At 41.7% G+C, this 21,334-nt stretch overlaps 1 protein-coding gene across 10 annotated transcripts in view; it reads left to right on the forward strand.

Moving 5' to 3' along the window:
* FGFR2 (fibroblast growth factor receptor 2) overlaps positions 1 to 21,334 on the forward strand; it is an 87,125-nt gene that overhangs the window by 55,088 nt on the left and 10,703 nt on the right. For 4 of the 10 annotated variants that reach the window (XM_061458587.1, XM_061458592.1, XM_061458595.1 and 1 more), the window contains 6 exons: positions 197 to 344; positions 4,219 to 4,421; positions 13,145 to 13,296; positions 16,879 to 17,000; positions 17,634 to 17,744; positions 18,508 to 18,698. In XM_061458587.1, coding sequence (XP_061314571.1) covers positions 197 to 344; positions 4,219 to 4,421; positions 13,145 to 13,296; positions 16,879 to 17,000; positions 17,634 to 17,744; positions 18,508 to 18,698 — 927 coding nt within the window. Of the gene's footprint in view, positions 1 to 196; positions 345 to 1,947; positions 2,093 to 4,218; positions 4,422 to 13,144; positions 13,297 to 16,878; positions 17,001 to 17,633; positions 17,745 to 18,507; positions 18,699 to 21,334 lie in introns of all 10 variants that reach the window. The other 6 variants (XM_061458589.1, XM_061458593.1, XM_061458596.1 and 3 more) reach the window with 3 other exon arrangements.

Here is a 21,334-nt window from a genome sequence, read left to right on the forward strand (position 1 = left end):
CGTGTGATGCTTTTGATTTACCCCCCCCCCCCCAAAAAGCCCAACAAAACCCCCAAACAACCCCCAAACCTTCAATGTTTTGACTCTGTGTGAAGCGGAAGGCATATTCTTATGACGTGTTGGTGGTGGGACCATAGATTGGTGTCCGTTTTGGGCAGCAGTGACATTGTTCTCCTGTGTTATTGGTCTATTCTAGCATTCGGGGATAAATAGTTCCAATGCTGAAGTGCTGACACTGTACAATGTGACAGAGGCGGACGCTGGAGAATATATTTGTAAGGTCTCCAATTATATAGGGGAGGCCAACCAGTCTGCCTGGCTCTCAGTTCTGCCAAGTTTACAAGGTAACAATGTTTTTTAAAGCAAGCTGGATGTAGAAGCTGGAAAAAATGGTGCTTTGGGAGACTGCAGGCAGCTTGTAGGATAACTCTTTGGCCTTGTGGTATATGTGTAATCCTCCTTTGGTGATGCAACTGGTATTACACCAGCAGCCATGGAAAAATTCCCACAATATTCTGTGTGTACCATAACCACTGGTTTCTTCATTCTCTCTCGTGTCTGTGTGTTTATGTCACTTTTGTTGTTGATTCTGCATACTTTGCAGTTCACGTACAGGGTACTCATTGAATAAAGTAATTATGACCTATATATATTTCCATATATATATACATATATATATATGAAGTGTTCATAAAGTACCCATTGAAGCACAAATTAGGTCAATTTAATCACTTCTAACTTCCCACATCACCTGTGAATGCACAGGGTGGGAGGGTTTCCCAGTTGTTATTCACACATTATTAACTGCATAATAACCCACCAATAATGCGACTACAACTCAGAACTACCTTTACTTTAAAATGGTCTGGTAAAAATGTGTTTATTCCCTCATCCTGTATTTCAAAGTAATGTCTTTGAATGGAACAGAGACAAAGAGTAACAAACAATTTCTCTAAATCTCCATCACAGAGACCTTGATGTCTTGCTGAGCCCATCTTTGGGCAGCTGGGAAGCTGTCTAAGATTTACTCTGTCTGTATGAGTTTGGATAATCACTGATACACAGATTGGTTTGGTGCATAATGACTTGTCAAGGCAGAGATTTAACAAGTCTGGAAGGAAACCTGTTAAAAAAACCTCCAACTTCCAGAATTTATTTTTCCATCTTTAAGATTTAGATCTAGTGGAAGGTGTCCCTGCCTATGGCAGGGGGTTGGAACTCAATGACCTTTAAGGTCCCTTTCAACCCAAACCATTCTAGGATTTCCATTTCCTGGTTCTGGAACCTTTGTAAGGTCCAGTTTTTCTCTCCATTTGAGAGTCACAACTGATCTTTTGTTTGAACAAGAGCTGAGATACCTTCCACTGTACTTCTAAGCAAACCACCAGATATTACCAGACTTGTATTAAAACAACATTTGGCAACACTGCACAATGTAGCATGTTTATGTGAAGTGCAGTGGATGATGCAAGGGCCATGCGCTGCTTAAGACAGCTACTAAGTTGTGTCTTTTCAAGCAGAATTTGCCTTTCTTTTAATCCTTTCAGACTATATTTTTATAGTAAATTCTTTCCTCTGGAACAGGTAACTACATGTGAAGGATCCTGCGTTCTGTCCTACTTTGTTTTCTCTTTGTCTTTCAACTTTCTTTTATTATAAAAGAAGAATAATAAAAAAAAAAGCTTTGTGGGTGAATTTTTCCATGTCATTTGATTGCATGCATGTTTAGGTGGTGAGTTTAGGTCTGGTGAAGGGTGTCGATTACTTTCTGAGGTGAGCTGGGACCTGTTGGTAAACGCCTTTTGGATGAGGGATTGTGGATGGGGAAGGAGCTTTGCATCTCTGCATCTCTACCTTTACAAAGCCCTGTGGCTCCATCTCCCTATCCACAAGAATTCTTTCAATGTCTAGCTTTTTCTCTTGCTTCCCTCTCTTGTTTTTTTTTAGGCTGCCGGTGTTAACACCACGGACAAAGAAATTGAGGTTCTCTATATACGGAATGTAACTTTTGAGGATGCTGGGGAGTATACATGCTTGGCGGGTAATTCTATTGGGATATCCTTTCACACTGCATGGTTGACAGTTCTGCCAGGTATACACTGCTCTCTTTCTGTGGTTTTTCCTCTTTTGTTTTTCCCCTTGTTGATTGCTGCAGAATTAGGCACGGCTTCTGTCTCGGAAATGGAACTTTACAATGATTTTTATTTAAACGCAGTTGTCTCAAGCCAGTGAATTGTTTTGTCACACATTTGCAACTCCAAAAACCTATCAACGGCAACAAAATAAAAGGGTTGGGGGAACGGCGTTTGCACTGAATTGAAATATTTTTACATCTGTTAAATGATTATCTGAAATGCTGAGGAGCTGCCTTTCCTTAGCACTTCAGTGAGATGACTGAAAATCAGCACATTAATCATTGTAAACTTTTTTCAAGAGGATGAAAGTCAAAGCTTCCTTTGAAGCTTTGGGACTAATTTGGCCACAGTTACGTACTGGTTCATTAAAATACCTGAGCTATTCAGTGTATTTCAATTCAATTTCACCTATCATCCAAATTCTGATTTTAATGCCAATGGATTGTGTACAGAAGCAGTGTCTTCCATATCTTGGGAATCGGCTCCGTGCATCTTTAAACATTGCATGCTCTAAGAAAACAAGTAGTCGTTTGCTTTTACTGCAAAGCATGTCTTGCTGTTTTGGGGTTGATGGTGTTTCTGTCCTTAAAAGAAACAAACATCAATGTGCTTTATTGCCTGAAAATTGTTATCAGCTGTTAAAGATGTAACTGTAGTTGGTTTTGACACTAGTCAAATCTTCTCGTTTATAACTGTTGGCAGCTGCCTTAGGAGGTCCTTTGAAAAAAGAACATGAACCACCTGAGGTTTGCTGGGTCATCTTGTGCTTACCATTTATTAATCGTTAATCCTAAGTAAAAGGTACAAAACCTGCATGTGCATATGGCTGAGGTTCATATTATGGGAGTGAAATGTTCCCATTTGCTGCAGATTTCTTACCCGTTATCAAAATATACTGAACAAGGCAACTCTATTGCATCTCACTCGGATGTGAACACCGAGCCTGCATGGCCTGTCACCGAGCAGGCAAAGCAGTACTTGTGTAGAGCTTGCTTCTGCAGTGTTTGCATTTTGCGAGTGCTTGAAATGTATTTTTTTAACCCATTTTTGGGGATGAGATATTTTTATGAGCTTAGAATGGGGCCCAAGAAAATCTCAGCTTGAAACGTGCCTTGCTTGCGGAGTGACCGCTGATTGCTGTGGAATGCCATTTATCTGGGGGGTTGAATCCCAGATAAGGGATTAACGACAGTGTTTGCACATATAACTGCCTTGAAGATAATTTCAAAATACTTTCAATCAGAGTAACAGCCATGTAGAACCACTCCCACCAAAATCTAATCTCATAGGGTTGTAACCACTGATGAGGTTACTTGAAATATGCAGTCCTCATGCAGGACTCATTAATTAATGTATTGGTAGCAATTCAGCTTCCACTTGCCTTATGCTTCTTAATCTCACACTGGGCTCTTCAAAGAACCTCAGGGGAGGCAGGCATCCAGTATAATGCAGCAGCCAGGTCTTTGAAACCCCCCCTGAAACTCCTAACCTGAGTTTAGAAGCATGATGAGGCATGATTCATCCTGCCTTCCCTCCGTGTTTTGAGATTCCCACTGAAAACTTTGGATAAACAGGCAATGCAGACTCCAGCCCAAATGTCTGTTTGCACATTTAGACTGTTTTAGGCTAAGTAATTCAATATTTTACCCTTAGATGTGTCTTTACGTGATTAAAATTAACTACAGGGCTTTTGAAGTTTGACTTGAGCCACAAAATGAACCTGAGCCTAGTTTGAGCACTCCATTTTTTGATTCTCCCCTAAAATTATGCTCAATCATCCACTTTTTCAATGCATATGCATCTACCTTTCTAGGCAGACACATGTATATGCCTGTATGTGTATAGATACATGCACAAGCTCATGCTGAATGGCAAACTGAGAATTCAAAGCAGTAAAAGAGGACTTGCTCTGAGACTGCAAGATGGCCTAAACATGCATAACATTCTGTATGTCACACAGTCACTGCAAGAATCGCTGGTATTTTACCATGTCAGGTTGTTCCAAGCACTGTGTTGAACTGTCTTTGTTACCATCTGCTAACTCTGTGGCGTGATTGTTCCCTCCTAAAACCTTCCAATCCAGCTCCTGAAAAAGAAAAGGAATACCCGACATCCCCAGACTACCTGGAAATAGCAATTTACTGCATAGGGGTCTTCTTAATTGCCTGCATGGTGCTGACGGTCATCCTGTGCCGCATGAAGAACACCACCAAGAAGCCTGATTTCAGCAGCCAGCCCGCTGTCCATAAGCTGACAAAGCGAATCCCTCTGCGCAGACAGGTAACAGAAAGTAGATAAAGAGTTCAAAAAACCTTTTACCAAACAACTAAGCCAGCACATCCTTAGCTTTGAGTGAAAAGCTTTGGAACGGGGAATAAAGAAACATCACACCAAGTTGCAGTGAGGATGGGATTTCGTCTGGCACCTTGGAGGCTGGCATGGGAAGAAAGTACATCTTAACACAGCAATGTGTGTCTCAGGGCAAGGGAATCGGGGCAGGGATGTTAGAGGAGGAATGAAAAAAATGGAATATGTTCTGTATTCACAGGCTATAGATGGAAAAAATGTATTTAAAGTATTTCAGGGCCTGATCCCACAGCTCATTGAAGTCAATGGAAAAAATTTTACTGACTTAATGGACTTTGGAACAGAATCCTATTTAATTGTGTATTTATAATGTTTCTAAGGTGACTATTATTGTAGTAACGAGGTACCAGATACAGAGAGGTATTTTTCAGGAAGAATTTTGGAGACTGGGTGTAGGGAATTTCGTAGCCAAGCATCCAGAAACAGCCCCAGAATAGACAAAGACTGTAATAAAATAAGAATTGTGGAGATACTGCATCAGCTCTTGGACAGTTTGATAAAGATGCTGATGCTTTTGAGTGAAGAACAAAAGCAAGCTTCAGATTTAAAACCAGCATTGCATGAAATATGTTTTACAATTGCCTGTGGCTGGCAATGAGTGTTTCTGGAGAGGGCAGTACCACGAGCAGCAAACCAGTTGAATGAGTAACAGGACTTTGGCTTTGTCACAGGCCATCCGTTGCCAGAACAACCTCCATTCCCACATACCATCCTCTCCTGAAAGACTTGTTTCTTTTGAAGCTGGAGTTTAATATGCTTTGATTTTCTTGCAGTAGGTCTTCAGGATAGACCTCTGAACCCACCAGCTCCTACCCCAGGCCTCACCCCTGTGAGGTGGAGGGATGTCAGCCCCTGAGGCCGTAGTTCACCTCACTATTGAAAATAGGGTCCATCTGTAGGGTCTGCATCCAGGCTTTGCTCAGGGGGTTTGGATCTGAGGGTTTAATTTGGGTCCATCTACACCCTGAATAGGTTGTGCAGAATTTCTGCAGCTTGTTTTTAACCTGTCCAGAGCATTATTAGTGTCAGGGTACATTAAAACTACTCCTTCATTGTGGCTAAATGTTTGAAATTGAGATGCACCATCACACATAATAGGATGGAGCTTGGTCTTGGGATTTTGAGCAGTATTACTTCATTTCCTTCATGGTTTCTGAATGTCCGTGGTTAAAATGCTGCCAAGTAGTAATGCCTTAGCCAATCTTCCTCTAAAGTGTAGTGTTTTGCAAAATCTTGAGGTGGGGGACATGGACTTTGTCTGACCTGAAAAATATTTGGTTTGTTTTATGCACAAAAATGTTAATTCTTATTTCATCTGACTTTTCCCCCCACTTTTTTTGGTAATATTATGATTTTACTCATTTGCTTAGAAATCACCGGGAAGAAGAGGGACTATGAGTGTATCGGAGTGATAAGCCCTCAGCTCAATTCGCACATCTCTATGGCTAAAAATCTGTAGCTTTCAGGACAAAGAAGGCTTTTCTAATGTTGTATACTTAACCAGAGAGAGATACATATCAGCTGCTTAGATAAAAGGCATTTATTAGATTTCTGCCTGAATACAAAAGCATCATAATGACTCAGATAAGTTGACGGCATTAAAAATACCTCGGGTTTGGTGTGAGCTCAGTTGTGTCAGTTGGAAATGGTTCCTCAGGGGGAGAGTGTTATTTCATTGCGTGTGACAGCAGTGCCAACCACTGCCCTCAGTTTAATTATTTATCATTAAATGATGCAATATGGACCTTCTCCAAAGCTATTGTTTCACAGAGGAAAAAAATATTTGTCTTACACCATGCCTGTCAGATAGGATTTTATTTATGTCTTTTGTTTTTCTGGATCTTCTTCGCCAAAACAGCATTTTGTTTTTAAAAGTGGGAATAATGGTCCGAGGAGCAGTATATACGTTTGAAAGCACGAATCCTATTTCAACCCCTAAGCAAAAATTCCACTACTCTCAATTCTCCCAAGTAGTTTCTTGTGAACAGGAGTTTCTCATTGAAGGGCTCTCTGCTTTCATATCTTCAGAGAGGGAAGCGTAACTGCTATAAGCATTAGAAGAAATCTGTATTTCTGTTCTGATGATTTCACTGGTTATTTCACTAACTGCCTGTATTAGCTTGTAGAAGGAGGATAAAGCAAGCGATCCCTGAAGACTTGCTCATCAGCAGTGAAGATTCCTTAATTTTTCGGTTAGCATCGCCTTAGTATCTAAGGCTGCAGCAATTGTTTGGTTTCTGCATTTGTTTTACAGCTGGTTTTGGATATCAGAATTGTTGTCAAAAATCGAGAAACATCAACAATAATCCAGGAGATGTTATATTGCATGGGCGTGTGTTTCTGGATTATTCAGCTCTGTTTGTTTTGCTGTACTGCCAGCTTTACTTTTTGTTTTGGTTTATTTGCATTTCAGAGGTCTGTATTGAAAGCCCGCTGCGGTTTTGTCACTGAACCTTAATTTATCTATTGGTCACAGAAGGTTCTCCCTTGCCTTTGTGCTGTGTGTGTGAGGGATAGAGAAAGTGGCTGAGTTGTTGAGAGGATGGGGGAGATGCTCGTGGCAGGTAGACTGTGAGCTGGGCAGTGATCTGGGGCTGGCTGATGGGTTTTGTTGGAATTCCAGAGAAATGAGGCCATAGATTGGGGAATTCTTGATATTGTTTTCAAAGCTTTCTGCTGCTGGGTCAAGCTCCCTAAGGAGTTGGATATGAAAATAATCCTGGTTCTCAAAGAGGCATTTGCATGACTGTGATGCCATCTCATCTAAGCAGGAGAAGAGTCTTGCTGAGTAACATATGGTTTGGTTTGCAGGACTAGATTCTCATACACTATTTTGTCTGAGCTACTACAGGATTTTATCATTCCCCACATGCAGGCATTTTTTTCCCCTGCCAAAATGAAGTTCTTTTCACGTTTATAGGAGGGGTCATGATGAAGTCAGGGTTTATCAGTTTCCTCCCCCTACAAACCTCAGCCTCCCTAGATCTGGTACTTGGTTTTCGAAATAGAAACTGCTTACAGGGAAATCCAGCAAACAGTTCCTCCTTTTTATATAAAAGCAGAGATGTGCACTGCTCTGTTGGTATTGGCAATGTTCTGTATTGAAGTACAGCTTGAGATGGAGGGGGAAGGAGTATTTGTAGGATTGAACATCACAAGCTGATTTGCAGTATAGGCTTCGAGAGACAGGGTCACTGAACCAAAAAGGTACAGAGTAGCCTTTAGTAGGATATACATCTATTTTGTAGAACTTATTTTTTCTCTTCTCAAATAATTCTAATTGAAAAAGACAAAAAGACAGTCTCTGGTGACTCGCCCAGTCAAAGTCAAGTATGAGTGTGTGTCATCACTAGAGCATTTCATTATTGCTATCACAGTTAATCTGTCAACTATGGACCCCTCGACTTGGGTGCACATATATGTCTTAAACAGGGAGGAATGATTTCTTATGCTCAGTCTTTTAAATACGTTCCCATTAATTTATATCTACTGTCGTTGTTGAGTCTAAGCCTTCATAAGATATAGAGAGTGCCTTTGTGATGAACAAAGACTGATTGGTTTAAAGTAAGATTTAAGCTCACCCAGGAAATAGCTAATTCAAAATGATGATATCAGCTAGAACCTGTAAAAAAAGAGAAGTGCTGTGGAGCAAGTAAAGTAACATGGTATTTCACATAGTTTTGAGCTGTACAAATGTCATTCATTTTAATGACTGGACTCTGAACTACAAAGATTAATACACAACTGTGAGTAGGATAGGTAGCAAGGAATTTACCTTAATACTTATTTTAGTTTCTTGCTTTATCCTTGGAGTTCTCTGTATGGAAACCATTGACTTGCTCAGTATTTGTTATGTTGTTGTAGTTGTATGTTGTTATAAGTGTTTCAAAAGGAGTGCTTTTCATGAAGGGGTGATGATGTGTACTTTAAAATGTCAGTACCTAACGCTAGGAATCCTCAGTTTTGTGTGTAGTGCATTTAACCTTCTATTTTCCTTGATCCAGTCACTTAGGTAGACTGATTCCACCAACAGCTAATAGCGTTACTTACTAATTATATTTATATACATATATGCATATGATTTCAAATTAACTTTTATAGCAGAGCCTTCAAAAAGACTGACAATTATAGGAAATCACTGCATGGCTGCTAAAATCTCACAGCATGAGTGCCAGAACTGACAGATCTAGGCTTTGGGACATGGTATAAATCATCAGTGGAGGAAAACACCCTTCATAATCAATTACAGACAATTACACACTGCTCTGCAGCTGATTTTGCCACATGGCATTTAAAGATTCCAGCAAAGATTTGTTTGTTTTAAATGCTCCACTGCTTAGAAATGCTTGTAAAGCATTAACTTAGAGCTGATTAAATACAGTGTGTTGGCCAAAGAAAAATACATTGGGGATATAATCATGCATTGGTGCCTGATGTTTGGACACAGCGGGCTTTTTTCTTTCTGAAGTACAGATCTGGGGCTGAAGTCCTATCTTGGGCTGGTACTTTTCTTGGTTCTGGCCTCTTAAAAGCAGAAAGGAAGCACACAAAGAATATTTTATGGTGGAGATCTACCTTTCTGTTGAGGTTGAGGTCCTGTTCAGTGTTTGCTTAAGTCACTCTGACTTCTGCCTTGCTTTAATTGAGCACTCAAAATAGTTTTCTTAGTGTAGTGTTATCACTTAAAACAGGTGTCACCAACACACTGAGTAGACCTTGAAGAAGTCTGATTCACCTATATCAGATGTCCTTCATTGCTTCTCTGCTCTGGCTTGCCTTTGTTCCTTTATCTCCGAGGAGAGATAAAGGTGGTGAGCTGGGTGACTGCCCAGGAGTTCATGCATTCTGACTAGGTGTCCAGCTGCTGCTTCTTGGCACCTTATAGACCTCAAAGTGGCCCTGAAGTCTGTATATTGGCCATGTACAGTTACAGGCTTGAGGCAAATACTCACTGTGGCTTCTATTAGACCTGTGTCCAATGTACCTTGAATCTTTGCATAATGAAAGCAAAAAGAGCATCCACATACTTGAAGGCAACACCACATGCTGCAGTGTAGGGCTCATGTCAAAAGTGTCACTGGTTCTTGAGCCTGCATGGTAGGAGGTTGGAGAGCAGTGCTGCAAGGAGCAAGGTAGAAAAAGGCTTTCTATTTATGCTCTTACTTAAATGTATACATTGAAGTTGACCATGTCTGCTGACCTTGGAGTAGGTGGAGTTTTCCTTATGGTTTGATAGTGCACTCTAAGGCAACAAAAGAAGGTGCTTAAGGGATGAATTCAAAGGTTAACTCTTGACTACTGCAGAAAAGTTGTAAGGCCAATTTTGAAACAGAAAATCTCCAATCACAGGCCAGCCTGGATTGGCTTCATCTTTTCTGGAGCAGATTTTTATAGCCCTTGAGCTCCTGTAACTCCTTGTACTGCTCCAGTTAATCAATCAGAAGAATATTCCCTGGGAGTACAGTCCATTTTTCTTCTCCCAGACAGTGAGTTAGTGGTTCCTCTGGATTTCTCATCATTCCTATTCACGTTAATGCACTCTGGTTACCTACAGCATCTCTGGCCAGTCATCCAGTTATTGTGTGAAGTAAACATGAGCAATAGGGTTAGAAGGGAAACTGGCAGAGTCTTTCATCTGTTTTTTTTCTATACTTTATTACTATTTAACTTCTGTGTTTAAAATGCATCACCAGAGTATTTCCGTTTATTGCAAGTTTACACTGGTAGGTTTTAACCATGCTAAGACTGTTGAATTGTAGGGTAAGAGCTAGGGAGAAGATGAAACTCTGGCAGAGATCTGAACAGTGTCTAATACAAATATGGCATTCATGAAGAAAAAGACCCAGAATGTTTTGGGCCATTTCTGATACATAAGGGGTATCTAAATTTGGCAGTTTCACTTCCATGCTTGCCTGATGTCCCATGAAAACAGTGGCTATAATGACAAAGAAAGGCAAGGAAATAAAGGCAATGTTAATAAATACAGGAGAATCAAGACTTGCATAAAGGTCTTGGTAGAATGGCTGGGAATAATGGGTGGATTTTGGAAATGTGAGGGAAGTGATCATAGAGTATGAGTAGGTTTGTAGTGAGAGGTGGTAAAAATGGAATCCAGAAATAACAGGAAAATGACATTTAGGGGAACTCCTGGGGGACAAAGGAGTTACCATATTGTTTGTGGACATTTGCACATCTCGTACTGCTGAGCTGGTTCATTTCATAAAGCATCATTTTAAAATCATAATGAAAATGAGCAGAAATATAAGCAAAAGTCTGACTCCAGCCCTGGTTCTTATGCTGGCTTGCCATAAAGCTCCAGCAGATGTGCTCCCCTCTGTAGACTGGGTATGCCAACATCTCTCTCTTGGACCCTGCTCAGTATTCATTTACTGATTTATTTAGAGCTACGTAGTCTGCCTTAAGAGCAGTTTTCTGTTTGTATCCCAAGTGGTCACCGTATCTGTTATCCCAGAGAAATGTGCCAGGTACTCTAGGTTTGCCAAAATAAATATTAAGATTGAAGATGGTGGAATGAACGAGTGGGGTCCAGCTTTCCTTTGAATGGTACTCTAATTTGTGCAGTTATGCTTTCTTGTTCCATAGACACCTTAGTGTCTTGCATACAGAAACTGGAGCTCCTGATATCAAGAAAGGTCTGTCAGCTGCAAAACTGATTACCAAGGCTATTTTTTTGACAGCAATCCTTAACACTTTTTCCTTATGAAACCTCTTTCCAGTCTTCATCTCTAGTCCTAGAAAAAGGTGTCAAGAAGCCAAAACCATTTGATGAGATGGGTTTGAGGATCTCTTCCTGCAGAAAGACCTCTTAAAACAAGTGGTCAAGAGTTACGAAGAGAAATCTGTTTAAGAGCGTTAGCCTTGTCTTGTCAAAATACGTTGTGCAAGAGCGTGACTTGAAAAAGCCTTCCAGCCCCGTTCTGAGGAGCTTGAGTAATTCCATGGGCTGAGATGCTGTAATTGCTAATTGGGTTTAATATAAGGAAGCAGTAATATGGACTTCTCAGGTGTCATGGAGACAAGAGGATTTTGTGTTCATAACCCTGTAACACTGATTTTCACTTTAATGCTATTAGGATCTATTTGCTTATAATTGCTTTATCTAGTTATAAGATCTGTGGAACAAAATTGTAACCTGGTAACATTTTACATATGCAACCCTTGGTATTACATGAGCAAACCTGGTGTCAAAGTTGACTCCAGGCGAAGGGGACGAAGGTCAGCAGTGGTAGTTGTTCTGATGCTCTAGGCTTTCAGCTTGGGCAGGGTCCCAGCAATGCTGGCTGAGAAGAATGTCCTGCCACCTGATGTGAGGATGGTACCAGTGATGGCACTGTGAAAGAACCTGCATCCTGCTTTGACCACCAGGTTTGGGCTTGGCCAAGCCTATCATGGCCTGAAGAGAGAAGGAGGATTCACACTTAAAGGAGGGGAAGGCTGTCAATACAGGCAGTTTTGTTTTGTCTTCATGTTCACATGAAACTGAGGTCAGCAGACAGCAGGTTGCTGCTTGCAGGTTTGGGGAAAGAGCCTTATGGAAGATTCACACCAAAACAAGTTTTGTTACATGGGTGGAAGAGCTGCCTCCTTTTTCAAAGCAGTTATCATCAAGTGTCTTTGCTCTAAGGAGAATGTTGAGACCCATGAGAAATCATACTCCAAAGTGAATTACATTTCAAAACATTGGACATTATTTTTAGGAGCTCTTCTCCACACTGCCTGCAGAATCTTTAATTAAGAATGTAGTTAACTGAACTTGAGTATCCCCCAATTATTGTGATAGCTTTTTCATGCTTTCGATATTGAATGCTTAGAAACTATAGAATCATAGAATCATTTAGGTTGGAAAAGACCTCTGAGGTCCGCGAGTCCAAACATAAACCCAGCACTTCCAAGTCCACCGTTAAACCATGTCCCTAAGCACCACATCTGCATTGCTTGTAGAGACCTCCAGGCCTGGTAACTCCACCACTGCCCTGGCAGCCTGTTCCAATGCTTTTGATAACCCTTTTGGTGAAGATGTTTTTCCTAATATCCAATTCAACCCTTCCCTGGTGCAACTTGAGGGTTTTTTCTTCTTGTCCTATCACTTGCTAAGTGGGACAAATTCAACACCCACCTTGCTACAACCTCCTTTCAGGTAGTTGTAGAGAGCAGTAAGGTCCCCTCTGAGCCTCCTTTTCTCCAGGTAAACCACGCCAGGTTCCTCAGCCTTTATCATAACACTTGTGCTCCAGGCTCTTCACCAGCTTTGCTGCCCTTCTCTGATGAAAAATATAGGAGCCTTTGCAAAAATAGTGTTTTAAATCAAAAATCCAAAATTTGAATTTACTTTTTAACACCAAAAAAAAAATAGTAAAATTGTCTTCAGAGTGAATGCATTTAAAACTTACATGGTTTTTTGACCTATGGGGCAGACACAGCCTTGGCAGCAATTAGAGTTACTATTGTGCTTACAGGGAGGGAAAATATGTGAGAATCATGCACTAGCAACAGGACTGTAGGTTCACTTCCTAATACCACTGTTCTGAGCTGGCTTGGTTAGCAGGTGCTGCCGGATTCTGGATTTTGGGTCAGAATTACATCTCTGCCTTTCTTTTTTGCATCTTGTATTACAACTATAGGTGTCAGCCGACTCGAGCTCCTCCATGAATTCCAACACGCCTCTGGTGAGGATAACCACTCGCCTCTCCTCGACTGCCGATGCCCCCATGCTGGCAGGAGTCTCGGAATATGAATTGCCAGAAGACCCAAAATGGGAGTTTCCAAGGGATAAGTATGTAGTCTGTTTCCTTTCGCACTACCTAAGCACGTGATTTGTAATGTGTCCTTTTAACTCGAGAAACCCTGGGAAATCTCAATTACCCAAATCTCTTGAAGATCAAGATGCAATTCAGTTATCTGAAGTCACTTTGTTTAAATAGAAACTAGATTTTCTCTGCCTGTTCTGGTTTTATTTTCAGATTTCTTGTGGGTTTTCAGATATTCTGCTGAAATGCATCTCCTCTATCAGGAGAAGAGTGAACCTCAAATGTTATCTCAAATTATATATAGAATCATAGAATAGTTAGGGTTGGAAAGGACCTTAAGATCAGCAAGTTCCAACCCCGCTGCTATGGGCAGGGACACCTCACACTAAACCATGTCACCCAAGGCCTCGTCCAACCTGGTCTTGAACACTGCCAGGGATGGAGCATTCACAACCTCCTTGGGCAGCCTATGGTCTAGACTGGGAGAAATAGCCACATACAAGCATTGGTGAAGGACAGTCAAGATTTCCTCAAGCAATACCTCTGTACATTCAGCCGTGTTCTTCAGTTATTACTTAGTTAATATTTATAGAGCAGGTAATACAATATCATGTAGGAGATAAAGTCTAGAATATGGTATTAGACAGCCTTTTCTTTCTGTCAAGACTCTGGGTAGGACTTGTTTTGATCTTATGTTAGCCTGTATTAACGGAGACAGTGATTTTTGATTTAGGGGGACATTTTGCATATTGTATGCATATACATAGAACTTCTGTTGCTTAAAAGCATTAGGTTTCAAGCAGAGCTTGCTGAATTTTGATATATGCAAATTCGTGTGGCTCCGTAATGTTTTCTTCAAAGTCTGTTGACTAATATGCAAAATGAGCTTCTGAATAATCTAATTAAAGATGTAACCCTATTCTTTAATATGAAGAAGACATGTAAAAGAGAGATAATATTAACAGAGGTGGAGCTATGATTATATGTTAACGTTAATACTAACTTGAAGAAGTCTTTAGGTGGCTTTGAGAAAATAACCCCTTTTATCATGAGCAGTTCTCTTTGAAAGCTCAGGGTTGTAACTTGTGGATGGCAGAGCTGTAATTCTGAACCTTCTGACAACTGTTCTGGAAATCGTTTTAATGATGTAGCTGCAAAGCAGTGCAAAATGCTGTAATTGCCACCTGCAGGATTCTAGTCAACAGTGGGGGCCTGTATGTGTGCTTCTGTCAGCCCGGACCCTGTGGGGATACACTAAATGCGGAAAAATTTAGAGTGCTAAACATTTCAAACCAGCATTCAGCGCAAACGGCGGTGGAGCAGATTTGCAATGAAAGGAGGCTATTTAGAGGCAGTTTATTAGGTTGGGGGGCAGGAGGCACACAATGAGGGGTTTGTTACTTTAGTCCTAGCAGGGCCATAGCACATAAATTAAGCAGTTTCCAATGCAAATGTTTGTTCTCTGCCAAGATCCTAAATTCAATTTTAGGTCTGGAGTGACCTCAGCATAGCGTACGCTGCCCTTCAGTCTTTGCACCTTTTAAAACTCGCGTTTGCTTTAGAAACCGATCCAAAACAGCTCGAGGAATTCTAACCAAGGCAAAGACCGCATCTGACAAGGAGTCAGCGGGCTGCCCTCCGGAGGAGCCGCTTCTCACTTCTGACTTGTGCCCAAGTAGATAAGCAGGGTTTTCAAACCACCAAGCCTTGGTTTAACGCTCTCCTGTGGATGATATGGCAATCTCTCTCTGTATTTCACTGGGGAAGACGGAAGTCCATGCTTTAAGAATGAGTCCCTACATACACTGTATCTGTGAATCTTGCTTTTGACCATGAAAAGCCAGTTCTGAGGAACTTGGTTATGAGAATGCTTATCGGAGTCTGCCCCCTCCTCTGGATAACATTAGCAGTATCAAACTCATCGACCACCCTCCGGATTTCTGCTATGGCACTGCTTCTGGTTGTTAGATGATATTTTCTGCGAGTAAAGGAGCCCAAATCTGGCCCTTAAGCGCTTGGGCTGGAACAAAAAAGATTTTGCCCAGAGGCTTTAAAGTTTCTTTTTGATTCTATCTTTTTATCTTCATAAATCTGAGATTGGCATCTCTGTGTCTGTTACAGCTGAGTAGGTTTTGCAAGCAGGTATATGCTTTGCAAAATACACTTTGCACAGCACACTTAACAGCTGCTCCTTTTAAAAGGTTTCTGATGTAGACACTGTGATTATAACTGAGTTTCAGTTTCTTCCAGTCTCTGCTTCCTGCTTTCTGAGCAGAACCCAGGTGCTTGCAGGCAGGAGGCATCTTCTGTTACCCTCCTACATGACACTCGTGGCACCAAAGAGCCTGCAGCCAAGAAACAGCCTCTATGCTAGACCCAGCTATGGGTAAATAAAGCATCCTGTCTTGCCCCTTAAAGGATCAAAGGGAATGCTATATCAAAGAGGATGTTGGATCTTGCTGGGGTGGCTGTAAAGAAGACAGCTTGTAGGGGATGCTCGGATGTGCCAAGTGCTTTGTCCCATGTAGGTACTGCCGTGCAGGGAGAGCATCGCCTCTTTATGCATGGTGGGACTTGCAGCAGAGAGCAGAGCTGGTGGCCGTGGCAGCTCCTGCCAGCTCTTCAAGGCACAAGAGCATCAGCATCACTGGAGCCTTAACCCAGTCCCTCACAGCAGTAACCCCTTCTGAGCCTTCGCTGCATGCATGAGCCACCTGGGGCAAGAGCCTTATGGAAGATACACCTCCTTTTCCAAAGCAGTTAAGTGCCTTTGCTCTAAGGAAGACATCAAGACCCCTGAGAAATCGTACGCCAAAGTGAATTACATTTCAAAGCATCAGGCATTAAATTATATTTAGGATCTTTTCTCCGCATTGACTGCCACTGTCCTCCTTTCTCTTCCCCTCATCTTCTCTCCTTCAAGAAGGCAGCTGGGTGGCCATCTTTTCAGCCATACAACAGAGAAATGAGTTTGATAATCACCCCCAGACCTGCTGTCTGGTCTGTCCTGGCTGATTCGTCCAGTGCAAGGCATCATTAGGCAAATCTTCACAGCCTGTGTCCCCAGACAGAAAGCAAGAATGAATTTTGAGCTAAAATTATGCTGCCTGAGAGCATATTTGATTTTACTTTCTGTTTGCACTGTGCCACCGTATCACAGGAGTTAATACCTAAAACATCCCCCTGATCTTAATACCACCCTTTGCCCAAAGAAACTTCTTTCATCTCCTTGTGGTCAGTGTGAAAAAGAAGACGACTGGCCATGTTACAAGGACAGGAAAAGCTCACGTGTTGATTGCTGCCCTCTGAAAGCTCTGCCCCTCCATGCTGTCTCCCTGCTACAGCCTCCTAGTACAAGGAGAGGGAGAGCTTAAAGGCTGGGTTTAGCAACTGATCTGCCCTTTTGAGATGCTCGCTATCCCATCCCTAAGAAAACATACTGCGGCGCACATGAAAACTGATGCATGCACAGAGTCTCATTAGTTCCATATGATAAATGCTTCGTGCTGCAGCAAGATGCTGAAAGCTTTTTATATTTAGCCCTGGAATTTCACTGGCTGCATCCCTTCACCAGATGCTGAGTGTTAATCTCCTGTTTGCACCTCTAGGCTGACGCTGGGTAAACCCCTGGGAGAAGGTTGCTTTGGGCAAGTGGTCATGGCCGAAGCGGTGGGGATTGACAAAGACAGGCCTAAAGAAGCAGTGACTGTGGCAGTCAAGATGTTGAAAGGTAAGAAAATTGGGTGATTAGGGATCAGAATGGGCGATATGGCAGTCTTCATCCACGAAAAGCTTCTTTTGTGGCATCTGAACTCTGTCATCATGGGGGGTCAAAGAGCACATAGCTGACCTCAGCCTTCAGCAGTTTGGGGTGTAAATCTGTGCCTTGACAGCCTGTTTATCTTGAGCAGTGAGTATTTAGGAGGCAGAAGATATATTAGCATCGTGTGGGTCTCTCTGCTTTTAGTTTAGTTCATGTCAGAGGCTGTCAATATGTGTATCCCAGCCCATTCAGTCCAGGTGGTTGAGGCCTATTTATTTTGCATTTAATTATAAGGTTAGTTTGCAGGAAAGGCATAGTTATTGGAGGCTTGTTAGCTAAGGACAGCATTTTCGTGTCTGATATTACTGCTGCCTCTTAACATACAACGTTGAAGAGTTGGTCAGTTTATCAGAGACAGATTATTTTTGTTAGGACATATGACATATGTAACATATGACTGTATGTAACATACAGCGTAAACAGGAAAACAAATCCTGTATTCTTCATTCAGAAGCACATGTTTTACACCAACTGGTGAGCCTTTGTGAAGTTCGGGGTGGCATGCTTAGAAAACACAAACTGAACCTGTGTCTTGTACAGATGATGCTACAGAAAAAGATCTGTCTGACCTGGTGTCGGAGATGGAGATGATGAAGATGATCGGGAAGCACAAAAACATCATCAATCTCCTTGGAGCCTGTACCCAGGATGGTGAGTAGAGAAAAGAAAGTAAAGCAGGACTTTCCAACAGGTCTGCAAAAGTCTCATTAATCATAATTTTTCAAGAGTTTTTTAAGGAAGCAGTCATGCCGTGATGGGATTTTTAGATATTTCCTTAGCTTAGCAGCAATATTTTAACTCCTGTCTCTCATTATACTTGCAGCTTTAATATGAGAAAGGGTACTATATCAAATGAAAACTCTCTAATCCCTTGCTGCAGGGGGAAAAATGACATTTTAGAGGGGCTTTACCCATGCCTGTTGTTCTGAATTGTCAGTCCTGCTTTAGTGGAGCTTGTATCCCATGAATCTGAAATGAGCATTTTTACTCTCTGAAGACCACAGTGTTTTTATTAAAAGCTAATTATGTCACGTAAAGTGATGCAGAATGGCATAAATCTCTGGGAATTAAAAAAAATCTTAAGCACTTTCCCTTTGTTTGAGATCTCACAGCATTTTCTGATTGAAAGTGCTTGCTGTTCAGTACATGGCATGGTCTGGAAAGGAACAGTCACAACCCCAGGGTTTAGGTACTTTCAGACACTGTAGCTCTGCTGCTATCCTGCGATGGAGCTTTGGGCCAGTCATTTGGCCAGGTCTAGACCTCCTTTTGTTTCAAGTTGTCCTTACTGGCTTCGCAGTTAAACATTTATTGGTTCAGTTCATTCATTATAGAACACTAAAAGCTTCTTCACATAAAAACACTTTACCCTCTGACCTTACTCTGGTTTTCACACGCTTCTGTTTACCCAAAGGTCCATTGTATGTGATAGTAGAATATGCTTCCAAAGGAAACCTGCGTGAGTACCTGCGAGCACGCCGCCCCCCGGGGATGGAGTATTCGTTTGATATTAACAGGGTACCAGAAGAGCAGATGACATTCAAGGACTTAGTGTCATGCACCTACCAGTTGGCAAGAGGCATGGAGTACCTGGCTTCACAAAAGGTACGTAGAACTCAGCAAATACTACACAGAGTACATGATGTGTGTGCTTGTTTGGCACTTTCTGAGTTTGGTTTTGTTCTCGTCTCGTTTATGTTCAGGCATTTATTGGGATAAGAGCCCTTCTAAACTGAGTTGCATAATCCATGCTCTTGGAGAGCGGTGGGAAAATTCATACACTCGAACTTTTTAATCACTGTTTAACAATATTGCTAAAATGAGGCGCAGAATGGATCACTCAAAGTAAACACTGTGTACGTATCTGCTGTTTGAATTCATAAGCACAGGTGGTCACTTGATTACACAAGTCACATTATTCCACCCATGGGGCAGCAGGCACCATTTGCCTTCTGTTTCCAGTCAAATCAACCAAATCATTTCATACAGTGATGTGAAATAAATGACTTCAGTTACTTGGAGGGTTTACAGAATGATAATAGGCAGAGTTAAGAAGACCACAAGATGCCAGGGCAGAAATGAACAGAAGAGGGAAAAATAAATGGAGTGAATTAGTCACTTAAATTGTGCACTTTACTTAAAACTGGTGTTTGTCAGGAAAGCAAGCTTATTGAAAGAATTCATTTATCCTGTCGTGTCCCTAGGCATTTATTTCTTCAACTTTTCTTTTTAACCAGTAATTTGATTAAATTATAGTTATGAAACCTGCAATATCCCTGTATAACTAACTGTAAACATACTGCGGCTTGGTGGACAAGCAATCATGAATACCCTGCGTGGTGTTTGGGCCCAGTGGCTAAACCAGAGCCCCCGATATTGATGATAAATACTTCCTGCAAGGTGTGGAGTGGTTAGTGGGATTTATACTAATTTCCCGTCATGTTCACTCCCAAGTATGGAGCTGTTTTTAATCTAAGACCAGAGCCGAGTGGAACCCTCCATTCCTGTTGTGTGGAGTCATGATTTTACTGCTTTTCTGCATTTGTAGAGGGGGTGTGTGTGTAATCTAGGTCTAATTTTGCTTTTATTCTTTAATTTTGAAACAGTAATTCTCAGCATAGTGGGGTAGTCAGGGCAACATGCATGAGACCAGGGCAGAAATCTAATGGAGTAAGCATAAGTACTGTGTTATGTAAAGCGCCTCTGGGTATCCCTTTTTAAGAGTAATGAAACATTTTCCTGGCAATGAGCCATATCCCAAGAAAATAGAACTGTTGTGAAGGGAAAAGGAAAGCTTTTGCTTATCAAACCTTGAGCACAAGCATCCACCTGAGAAGCTCTGAAGCGCTGTTGTAGAACACTACCAAGAAGGGGTGAGCTCACAGAGATGCACAGGGCAGAACCGTTTCATCCTTGACGCAGACCCTTTGCAAAACCACTTGGTCAGCACTGCGCTGAACTTGACAGAGTGCGAGGCATTGTACAAGGCAGAGGGGAAACAAAGGCAGCACATACTAAGCTGTGCATTCCAGTTCTTCAGATATCCCACCACTTCTGTTTGCATTTCACTAGTTCTTTTCCCCTTAGGGAACTGAAATAGTAAGAGCTGGTCTTCTCACAGTATTTCCATCATGCAGGAAGGCCAATGTTCTTCTTATTTCAGTCCAATAAATAGGTCACTGAGACTTCAAAAGAAAGAAGTCAAGATGATGTTTGGGCACCTACTTTTTGCCTTACGTAAAGTTTTTGCCTTGCAAGCAATTGTACTTGGAAACAATATCCCATTTCCAAAGTCGGTTGGATGCTTTTTAGAACTCTTGGCATGCCCTCTCTAACCTTCCAGTACCATGCAAGCACCACGGGGGAGCTCCAGGAACAGGGACTGGTCCAGATTGTTGCAGAGACAGCAAATTGTTAGGGCCAGAGGGTAAGCTGGGAAACCTGTCAGATATGGAAATCAACAGGGGGACCATTTAGAAGATAGGAAGAGCATTAGTTGCAAAAATGCAGGATATGAGAAGTATATTGACAGAAGGTGTCAGGATTTGACTCACTTGGTGTTAACGTTCCATTTGAGATGCTCTACGGTACCCCCAGCCTTCTGTTCTGGAAGGGCTTGGGTCTGCTGCAGATCCTGTGTCATCCCTGCTAGTCTCATCCAGATACCTTAGATATCCTAGGGTATCTCAGATGACATCATGAACTTGTAGTTGGTTGACTGCTTTGAGCTCATAGTGCCTTACATCTATAAGAATAAGGACAGGGAAGTAGGAAGGCTGGCCTATGTAGTTTTTGCTGATGGTGAATTACAAGACTGATTTGATGCTGAAAGCATGTACTGTTGTCTGGCCCTGTGCACATAAAGGCATTGCTGGAGCAAGTTTTTCTTGGCAGTTCCCCATGGCTAACCCAGTGAGGAGCAGAAACTTCATTTTACCCATGCAGGATAAGAGATCTCAGCAAATTGCTGGGACAGGTTATAATGCAAGAAAGAAATTGGCTCTGGTATAATTTTTGCAGTGGTTCAGTCCAGCATGTCTATGCACATGCTGAAATAAAGAGTACAACACAAAGGGTAATCCAAAATGATGGGGGGAGGATATTTGACTTGAAAAGAAGTAGAATATCCTGGGAGGACTCCAAATACGGTGTTTCTTACCATGCCATCTTGTATGAACCCTAATAATGCTACTTAAACACAGGAATAATATACTTCCAGTGTCAAGAATCAGTTATAAGTT

Source organism: Pezoporus flaviventris, unplaced genomic scaffold (assembly GCF_033815535.1).
Source record: "Pezoporus flaviventris isolate CSIRO_AGI_PZ_B2104156 unplaced genomic scaffold, CSIRO_AGI_Pfla_v1 ptg000029l, whole genome shotgun sequence".
In the NCBI taxonomy this organism is placed as follows: domain Eukaryota; kingdom Metazoa; phylum Chordata; class Aves; order Psittaciformes; family Psittacidae; genus Pezoporus; species Pezoporus flaviventris.